Genomic DNA, 10,174 nt, shown 5'->3' with positions numbered 1-10,174 from the left:
TATTGTTAATACATATCGGACGTATCAAAGATGAAATATATTATCACTTCCGAAAGCAAACATTATATGGTTCGTGTCTAAACTCACTTAGCTTTCTAAGTACGTCTTATAAATGCAGGAAGATTATTTGGTTTGTTTAAAGTGATCAAGAGTCGCTATATTGTGAGTATACAGATAAATAAATGTACATACCGGTGCCATTACCATTTTATCATTCATGCACTGAAACGATATTTTACTTCCTTTCGTGGACTGAATAAGCCATTTAAAGCGTACATTTAAAGTCTTGTGAAAGAAAGTTTATTATATTGAACAAAATGACATTTAATGTCGATTCATCTCTTCATAAGGCGTCGGATTTAATTCATGAATTCACATGTTCTCCATGTGAAGATGACGGACTTAACTCTGAGGCTCAGAACTATTGTGTGGACTGTTCAAAGTACTACTGCTCTCGGTGCGAGTCCAAACATGGCGGCCTGTTTAAGCGGCACAAAGTACTTGATCGGAAGGACGTGAAGAAATGGGCGGCGGTGCCCGGGACGGTCGTGGACGATCTGGAAAGATGCGAGCACCATCCCGGGAAAAAAGTGGAGCTGTTCTGCGGAGACCACCAAAAGCTATGTTGTCATATATGCGTCTCCGTTGTTCACAGGTACGAATCGTATAGCGAAAGTAGGCCACTATCAGCAATCCCATAGGGGACTGATTACACAAAAGACAAACCAGATATAATTAAACGGGCAATTAAGCATAACATTTGTAAATGTAAACATTATAGGTAGCATGTTTTTTTCATAAACAGTTAGTTTTAAGTCCATAACAAATAATATGTTTTGCCAGAATTCTACAATAATTATTTTTATATTAATGCCGTTATTTTTTTTATTTTTTTTTAATTGAAGACAATGTTCGATGATACAACATATACCAGACGTAGCAAATGGTATTGATGACAAACCAGAATTTAAACGACTTCCACAACAAATCGCCGACATCCAATCACAAATCAAGAAGCTACAGGAGACCCGCGAGAAAAATCAACAATTCATACGGGACTGCCGTGCACAAATCGTATTAGAGATCAGAGCTTTGCGTAGGAAGATCGACCAAGTCTTGGATCAATTGGAGCAAAACACAATCAAAGAGCTGGACGTTTTGGTAGCAACATTTGAGGAGCAAATAAAGAAAGACATTGCACAGTCAGCACAGTTGAGCAAGGACATGACATCACTTGCAGATAGCATGACGAAGACTAAGACGAACAATTCCTTGGCCTACGTAGGATATTCTCGATGCCAGAAATTAATTACAGAAACCAAAGCTTTTCTTGAAGACAATACCAGCAAACAAGAAGTAGAGTTGGCGTTTGTGCTTCATACAGGGCTAACCGACCTCATTGATTCTTTAATGTCTTTGGAACGGTTTGGAGAGATTACTTATATGTCACATGTTTTCAAGGTTGAGAATGTGAAACACGTCAATGCAGCACTTAAAATTGACAAAAGAATCTCGAACATAAGTGGAATATGTGAACTCTTAAGTGGAGAGCTCGTTCTTGTTGACAATTACAATTGCCGTATAAAGCTCCTGAACCAGTCCTATCAGATTGTCGATCACTGCGACGTTCCAACTCATCCACAAAATGCATGTAATATTGCGGGCAATGAGCTGGCGGTTTCTGTCAACTTCAATGATAAGAATAGACATGAGGTTCGCTTCTTCAACGTTAGGGATTCAAAGCTACAACAGACAAGACAATTAACGTGCTGTCACAGAGTACAAAACATAGCCCATCATTCAGGGCGTCTGTACATCGCATCGGGCACTGCGCTTTACGCTTACGACAAGGCAGGCAATCAGGGGAGAAAGTTGTTTGAGGACGAGTCGGATACATACACCGTTTACGATTGTGCTGTAAGCTCTGATGGCAGTAAAATTTACTACACAAATTACTCCAAAGATCAACTTCTTACCTTGGATAGTGCAGGAAATAAATTAGCAACGCTCAGCGATCACGATATGAAAAATCTTACTGCTGTACACGTGTCACCACAAGGTCACGTTTTTGTCTGCGCGTATGGCTCAAACACCGTACTTCAAGTGGACAGGGAAGGAAAGAGGAAGTTGGCTACACTAGCCACACAGTCTAATGGATTGGTGAAACCAAACTCACTGTATTACAGAAGCTCAACATCCAGTCTTATTGTGGGACAACATAACAATAACAACGTTGTTGTGTTAAAGTTGAAATAATGAATTACGATCACGCTCAAAGAAGAACTTGTATACTGCATGATAAAATTGCCACAACTTATAAAATAAGATATAGTTTATATATTTATAATATAAGAGTGATATACTAGTGTACAATGTGTGATCTATTGCTTAGTCGTAGAACATAACAAAGAAATAAAATATCTTGCAGAAAAACTAAAATATCTTTGGTTGGTTGTAAATAAGTTGCTTGTAAATCATTGTTTCAATATTCATCTTTTCCTTAAATGAATAAGATATTGCTTTAGTGATATCCATATAGTTTGTAGATATTCGTCAGATATAAATATGTTTAATTGTTCTTCTGTGTGGCCATTTAAGTATATATGATACTGTTTATGTTTGGCCAAAGGCATGTATTTGCTGATATTGCCAATACAATGAAACTGAAACTGTAATGATATTTCAGTACATATATGCATTTTCTAATTCAGCTCTAGAAGTATATTTAGCTGATATGAATGCTATTGCTATCATTATTTTGTCTTCTTGTCCAGCCTCTGTTTCATTTTACCGATTCATCTGATTCAAATCAATTACAGCTTACTACTCATTGGTGAAAATATAACTTAGAGCACTTTACGTTCGATAGAAAATATATGGACCTTAAACAATTACAATTGAGTAAATAGAATGCGGAATCTCAATATCATATGCACATTTCAGACGAGAGAAAAAGATGAAAAATACATTTTAATATACACATCATTAGGTATTCATTTTTAACATCATTGTTTAAGATGCACTCTCACAGTTTGATAGTCTTGAAATATTTAGTTTTGTTTTTGTCTCAAAATTACCTGATTTTGGTATCAATGCCTTCAATTCGGTCATATATAAGATAACTCACGATAGAACAGATCTAAATATTTGGAAAACGGACGAAAATTTCCTTTTTTTTCCTTTTTGCTATTAAACATAAATTTTTGAACATAAATATGAATAAAAGCGATTTAATATTTTGTCAGCGGTCTTGCATCTCAAGTTTTTAGACATTTTGGGTCATTCCAGGACAACAAAAAAACGGTCAATCTGTGAGACAGCAGCTTTAACATGTATCTGTGACTAAAATAATAAGGGATACATTATGTTTATCTTTAGAATATGTTTTATTGCCGATTAGTTTATAAAACAATGTGACTTGTAGTTGAAAAGCAAATTACTGGTAATATGTTTATGAAAGGCTGACATTTACTGTACTTAATACTTATTTTTAAATATATATACCATTGATTGTCTAGTGATCTTTAATTATGTTTATCATGTTAACCATGTGGCAAGAAACATTATAGTTTACGTTACTTACTAAATATGTTTGAATCTTGAATTTTGCATCTTTCAATTATGAATACCAGTGTGCTACATTGTATATATGTATGTAACATTATATCATGGATGTTGTCGGGATTTACGAACTGCATACATATTTATCATTTAATGAATTGAATGTGAATTATGCATTCTACATTATGAAGTACTTTATGTTTATGAATGGCTTCATAAAATTGTATTGACAAAACCGATATGTTCACTCTCTGACCTTTAGGCTCTAAATGACGTTGCGATACCACGTGTATCCTTTATTTCATAAGTAACTCAGGGTAAGACAACTAGTATTCCCCTAATGTGTCGTTTTCCTCCACTTGTTGTCGCCCTTAGATTGCGTAAAATGCTTTATTCATTAAATCAATATTTTTAAAATAATGTCGATAATGTCCAAAAAAATAGTAATATTTTAGCAAACTTAATCAGCTTTGAATTGAATCTTTCACCAGCACCTGCAGTACTTTATAGTATATTATTGTTGCATGCGAGGTCTTGTTTCATTCCAGTAACCAAGAAAATGAAGTTCGAATTCGACGACTCCATTGAAAACGTTACGTCATTTATACTCGTGTTATGCATGATGCAAGTTCAGTTACTTTACTACTACAACTACTACTACAGCTACTACTGCAACTGCTAATGCTACTGCTAGTGCTGCTGCTAGTGCAGCTACTGTTGTTGCTGCTGCTGCTGCTGCTGTTGGTGCTGCTGATGCTACTAATACTACTACTTCTACTACTACTACTACTATTACTACTACTACGACGACGACGACGACGACGACGACGACGACGAAGACGACGACGACGACAACAACGACTGCTACTACTACAATTACTACTTCTACTTCTACTAATACTTCTACTACTACTACTACTACTACTACTACTACTACTACTACTACTACTACTACTACTACTACTACTGCTACTACTACTGTTAAACTACTACTACTACTACTACTACTACTACTACTACTACTGCTACTACTGCTATTGCTGCTGCTGCTGTAACTACTGCTACTGCTACTATTACACTACTACTACTACTACTTCTACTAATGCCTATACTACTACTACAACTACAACTACTTTTAGTGCTACTTGTACTTCTTCTACTACAAGAGGATGATGATGATGATGATGATGATGATGATGATGATGATGATGAGGATGATGATGATGATGATGATGATGATGATGAACCATAATCATTACATTTGAGAGAAAGGTTGGAAGACCAACTGTTTGTTTCCAAGCGCAGCTCAAAAAACTGTCACAAACAATATTCATTTGACATATAAAGTTCAATAAGCAGAAATGCACAACGACATTTACCTGCCGCTGTTTTATTGTAAACCTTTCATTGGAAGTTTCACACCATAAACGTTTATATTGGAGCGTCCACGTAAATATCGTTTTGACGGCGGTAATAAAGATGACAACGTTAGACCGTTTACGTTATTTTTTCAAGCTAGCCTGCGGTCAATATTGTACATGCAATAGTTAAGACATTACTTATATAATTATGATACATTGATCAACAACTTGTCAGCGTGTACATGAACGTGTCTGCTAATTGTACATATCTGATTCCGGTGAACGGAAATCAAAGCGTAAACATTGTAAACGTTCAAATCGAAGTCCGTTCAAGTTACGTGGGCTTGGGAAATACATTTTATGTAGATATAACGTGTTCTTTAACGTCTGAATAATGTAAGAGTTCTGCTGCGAGACTGTCATATTAATTCAAGCGTAACAGAGACCGGACAAAACACCGGATGGCAGAGCGCTACTAGTTCTACGAGGCAACGGAAACATGCGTCAGAACATCGCAATAACGGTGCATGTAGTTGGTATTGTGTTTATTAACGCGTTCATTGGCCGTCATAATGACCAAACAGAACGTAAAGCGCGTTATGACGTAAAGACTATTGTAGATTATGTAATTGTATCGCCATATCGAAACTCTGTGACTAATGTAGATCCTTTAAGCATAGCTCTTTATGTAAATGTCGTGACTAATTTAGAATTTATATGATGTGAGACTAGCAGTCATATATGTTTATAACTCGACACACACTTTTACGTAGAACGGTATCTTTTGGCTCAGTGTAAACTAGTATAAAGAAAGACAACTCATCTTGCAATGAAAATTGTTATGCACGAGTTTGTTACCTTGCAGTTTTGTTTATAAGTAGTCATCTCGATAAAAAATTGAGTACTGCAAAGAGAAGTAACCGCTTGTCTTGAGTTTGATATGCTAAACGATGGAAATAGAAGACAGTCGAAAAAACACAAACCTATGCTTCTATGACTTAAATGATCTGGGAAACGCATATCGACCTTTCTATATGTCAACCCTAAAATGCACTCATCAAAAGCTTTTTGTATATGCTGGAGATTATCTAAGTTATAGCCAATTCCTAGTCAACTCGTGCGTATACGTGCATGCTATCTTTATTCAATTTGGGGCTCTTTTTACAACCTACAATTAAACGTATCTTGACATTGTAAGCGCATATTTATAACCAGAAGTGTTTCAGTGTTTTAACGCCAAACAATCGATATGTTAATCGAACTAAAACATGTAATAGTCCTCTTTTGTGTTCAACCTAATGCGATTGTATACAATTTACTTTGATTTATGACTCATGTTTCAATGTCATTTAAGAAACAGCCTACTGATCAAAACGTTTTTTAGAAGGTTAACAGCAGTCTTACAAAAAAGGCCTGAACGAATTAAGAAAGAAAATTGAATATAATGTATCAGCACTAAAAAACATTTAACATTGAGTTATTCTATTAACTAAGATCGAAACGTATTTTACTTATATATTATATCTTTAATACGTCTGATTTATCTTCTCTCATTCAATTCATGTATTTGGTTGTTAAGACTGCATTTACTTGTAAATTGATACCTGCTAAATATTTAAAGTAGTTCGAAGACAATATCGCTCGAAAATATGAACTATGGTCACATTCGTGCTCTCTATTACTAGTGCCCAAATTTTAATTTGATTGTTCCATTTCTATCAATTACCATTGTACCGAATCTGAGAGGAGTACAATGACAATATATTTGTGCATTTATTATTATGCTAAATATAATATTGCTACCAAAAGCCTACTTAAGTCTCTATATCAATCTTGGCCCAGGTTCTTATTGACAGCGTTTTGAACAATTGCCATAATCTATTTTGAATAGTTATTAATAATTTTATCATTGTTCTGCTTTCTACCCTAATGATATTGTCAATGACTCGATGTGTAAATCATGACATTTGGCAAGTAGAACTGATACTGGATACGCCGGTGTCAATAATCTTATTGTTTATCATGTTTGGCAAAATCAAATATGTCGATAATTGACTTCGTTTCGAGGAATCAATAGGACGATTTAAAGGTTTATTTGAACGGTCGTAAATTAAAAGCAAAACACATCAATACGCGTACCAGATTCTTTCTTCATTTGGGCTTGGTTATTACTGTTCTTTAATGCATTATGAAATTCAGTTTTTAGTTAGTAAGGAGGACTCGAAAAAAACCCAGAGATGGCGTCTTCATTCATTTCATCTCGTCATAAGGTGTCGGATTTAATTCATGACTTCTCATGTTCTCCATGTGAAGAAGACGGACTTAACTCTGAGGCTGGGTACTTTTGTGTAGACTGTTCAAAGTATTACTGCTCTCGATGCGAGTCCAAACATGGCGGCCTGTTTAAGCGGCACAGAGTACTTGATCGGAAGGACGTGAAGAAATGGGCGGCGGTGCCTGGGACGGTCGTGGACGATCTGGAAATATGCGAGCACCATCCCGGGAAAAAGGTGGAGCTGTTCTGCAGAGACCACCAAGAGCTGTGTTGCCATATATGCGTCTCCGTTGGACACAGGTACAAATAGCGAAAGTAGCTATGTCAGCAATCACAAAGGGAATTGAGTACACAAAAAGATACCGTAGATATAAACAAAAAGGCATTTAAGCCTTATATTGGTAAAGTAAACATATGTAGTATAGGTAGCATTTTTTCATAAACAGTTAGTTTTAGATCCATAACAAATAATATGTTTTGCCAGATCTCTTCAATTATTTATTTTTATGTTAATGTCGTTATTAATTTTCTTTTTTTTAATTGAAGACAATGTTCGATGATACAACATATACCAGACGTAGCAAGAGGCATTCATGACAAAACAGAATTCAAACGGCTTCCACAACAAATCGCAGACATCCAGTCAAGAATCAAGAAGCTGCAAGAGTCCCGCAAGAAAACTCAACAATGTATACGGGATTCTCGTGCACACATCCTTCAAGAGATCAGAGCTTTGCGAAGAAAAATCGACCAGGTCCTTGACCAATTGGAGCAAATCACAATCAAAAACATGGATGATATGGTTGGAACGTTTGAGGAGCAAATACAGAAAGACATTGCACAGTCCACACGGATGAGCAAAGACATTAAATCACTTGCAGATAACATAGCGAAGAGTAAGATGAACGATTCCTTGGTCTACGTAGGATATTCAAGATGTCAGGAAATGATTACAGAAACTAATGCTTTCCTCGAAGACACTACAACCAAACAAAAAGTGTAGTTGGCGTTTGTGCCAAATACAGGTATAAACGACCTGATTGCTTCTATTGTTTCTTTGAAATTGTTTGGAGAGATTACTAATACGTCCCATGTTTTCAATGTTGAAAATGTGAAACAATCCAATGTAACACTTAGAATTGACAAACAAATCTCAAACATAAGTGGAATATGTGAACTACTTAGTGGAGAGCTCGTTCTCGTTGACAATTACAATTGCCGTATAAAGCTCCTGAACCAGTCCTATCAGATTGTCGATCACTGTGACGTTCCAACTTATCCAGGAGATGCATGCCACATCGCGGGCAATGAGTTGGCGGTTTCTGTCAACTGTAATGGTAAGGACAGACATGAAGTTCTTTTCTTCAACGTGATGAATTTAAAGCTAAAACAGACAAGAAAGTTAACGTTCAATCACATAGTACGACAAATAGCTTATCGTTCAGGGCGTATGTTTATCGCATCTTTTACTGCACTTTACTCTTACGACAAAGCAGGCAATGATAGGAGAAAGATGTTTGAGGACGAGTCGGATACAGAGACCGTTTACAGTTGTGCTGTAAGCTCTGATGGCAGTAAAATTTACATCACAAGTTACTCAAAAGATGAGCTTCTAACACTGCATAGAACAGGATTTAAATTAGAGACGTTCAGCGATCCTGATATGAAAGGTCAACGCGCCATACACGTGTCACCTCTGGGCCACGTTTTTGTCTGCTCGTATAGTTCAAAAACCGTAATTCAAGTGGAAAGGGAAGGAAAGAGGAAGCTGGCTACACTGGCTACGCAGGCTGATGGATTGGTGAAACCACATTCACTGTGTTACAGTAGTCGTTCATCCAGCGTTTTTGTAGGACAACATGAAAATAACAACATTATTGTGTTGAAGGTGAAATAATGAATTACAAAAACGTTCATCAGAAGATTTTGTACACTCGATAATAAGCCTACTTCTATAAAAATAGACTTTGCGTGAGTGTGAGAACTTGTTAATAATAATATATATGTTAGCTTTTATTAAGAATGTTAGAGTGATATACCGCTGGGTGTACAATGTGTGATTTATTGCTGAGTTGTACAACATTATATAAAAAAATATACATATTGCAAAAAAGTATCATATCTTTGATTGATTGTAAATACTAAACTTGTAAATCATTATTTGAATAATCTTGATTGCCAAATGAACATTATCATATATTGTTTTAATACTATATATATATATCTTATTCAGCTTCAGATGATTTTTTTATCCTGAAAACATAAATTATGTTGTTATTGTTATTTTGTTTACTTATACAGACTCTGTTTTATTCTACCTATTCACCGGATTCAACAGCTTACATATTGCAAAAAAGTATCATATCTTTGATTGATTGTAAATACTTAACTTGTAAATCATTATTTGAATAATCTTGATTGCCAAATGAACATTATCACATATTGTTTTAATACTATATATATATATCTTATTCAGCTTCAGATGATTTTTTTACCTGAAAACATAAATTATGTTGTTATTGTTATTTTGTTTACTTATACAGCCTCTGTTTTATTCTACCGATTCACCGGATTCAACAGCTTATAACTCATTGGTGAAAATATAATTTCGAGCACTAATCGTTCGATAAATTATAAATGGACCTTTAAAAATTATAATTGAGTATAAAGAATGCGTTATCTCAATTTCCTGGTTGGCATGCAAATTAAGTTAACAGAAAAGATGAAAAGGAGAATTTAACATATATGGTTATCTTAGAGCTGTTCTCTTACAGATTAATAGTTTTTACCAAAAATAAAGTGTTTTTTCTCTAAATCAGCTCTTTTTTGTAACAAGGCCTTCATTTCAGTCATGTAAGATAACTCAAGACATAACAGTTTCAATATTTGGAAAACTGCCGAAAATATCATTTTTCTTAAAGCTGCACTTTCACAGATTTACCGTTCTTACAACTTTTTTTAATTTTTGTCTTGGAAT

General features: G+C 35.2%; 3 protein-coding genes across 3 annotated transcripts in view; all 3 read left to right on the top strand.

Annotated features, from left to right (window-relative positions):
* Positions 1-205: 205 nt before the first annotated feature.
* LOC128217798 (uncharacterized) lies at positions 206-3,767 on the top strand. The gene is made up of 2 exons (XM_052925191.1): positions 206-655; positions 906-3,767. The coding sequence occupies exons 1-2, from the start codon at positions 318-320 to the stop codon at positions 2,254-2,256; spliced, it is 1,689 nt and encodes a 562-aa protein (XP_052781151.1). The 5' UTR covers positions 206-317; the 3' UTR covers positions 2,257-3,767.
* Positions 3,768-7,104: 3,337 nt separating this feature from the next.
* On the top strand, positions 7,105-8,218 carry LOC128216579 (tripartite motif-containing protein 66-like). The gene is made up of 2 exons (XM_052923189.1): positions 7,105-7,497; positions 7,744-8,218. The coding sequence occupies exons 1-2, from the start codon at positions 7,160-7,162 to the stop codon at positions 8,198-8,200; spliced, it is 795 nt and encodes a 264-aa protein (XP_052779149.1). The 5' UTR covers positions 7,105-7,159; the 3' UTR covers positions 8,201-8,218.
* A 70-nt stretch (positions 8,219-8,288) lies between these two features.
* LOC128215998 (uncharacterized) overlaps positions 8,289-10,174 on the top strand; it is a 1,904-nt gene continuing 18 nt past the window's right edge. Inside the window, exons 1-2 of the mRNA XM_052922594.1 lie at positions 8,289-8,299; positions 8,335-10,174. The exon at positions 8,335-10,174 is cut by the window's right edge and continues 18 nt beyond it. Coding sequence (XP_052778554.1) covers positions 8,289-8,299; positions 8,335-9,094 — 771 coding nt within the window. The 3' untranslated portion in view covers positions 9,095-10,174. The remainder of the gene's footprint in view (positions 8,300-8,334) is intronic.

This window comes from Mya arenaria, chromosome 14 (assembly GCF_026914265.1).
Source record: "Mya arenaria isolate MELC-2E11 chromosome 14, ASM2691426v1".
NCBI classification, from domain to species: domain Eukaryota; kingdom Metazoa; phylum Mollusca; class Bivalvia; order Myida; family Myidae; genus Mya; species Mya arenaria.
Note: the sequence above shows the minus strand (reverse complement) of the source record. Positions and strands in the feature narration are given on the sequence as shown.

What these genes read in the sequence shown, in the direction of transcription:
- LOC128217798 (XM_052925191.1), top strand. Translation starts at nt 318, where the DNA reads ATGACATTTAATGTCGATTCATCTCTTCATAAGGCGTCGGATTTAATT. An exon ending in TGCGTCTCCGTTGTTCACAG is followed by an intron (nt 656 to 905) that starts GTACGAATCGTA and finishes TTTTAATTGAAG; the next exon opens with ACAATGTTCGATGATACAAC.
- LOC128216579 (XM_052923189.1), top strand. Translation starts at nt 7,160, where the DNA reads ATGGCGTCTTCATTCATTTCATCTCGTCATAAGGTGTCGGATTTAATT. An exon ending in TGCGTCTCCGTTGGACACAG is followed by an intron (nt 7,498 to 7,743) that starts GTACAAATAGCG and finishes TTTTAATTGAAG; the next exon opens with ACAATGTTCGATGATACAAC.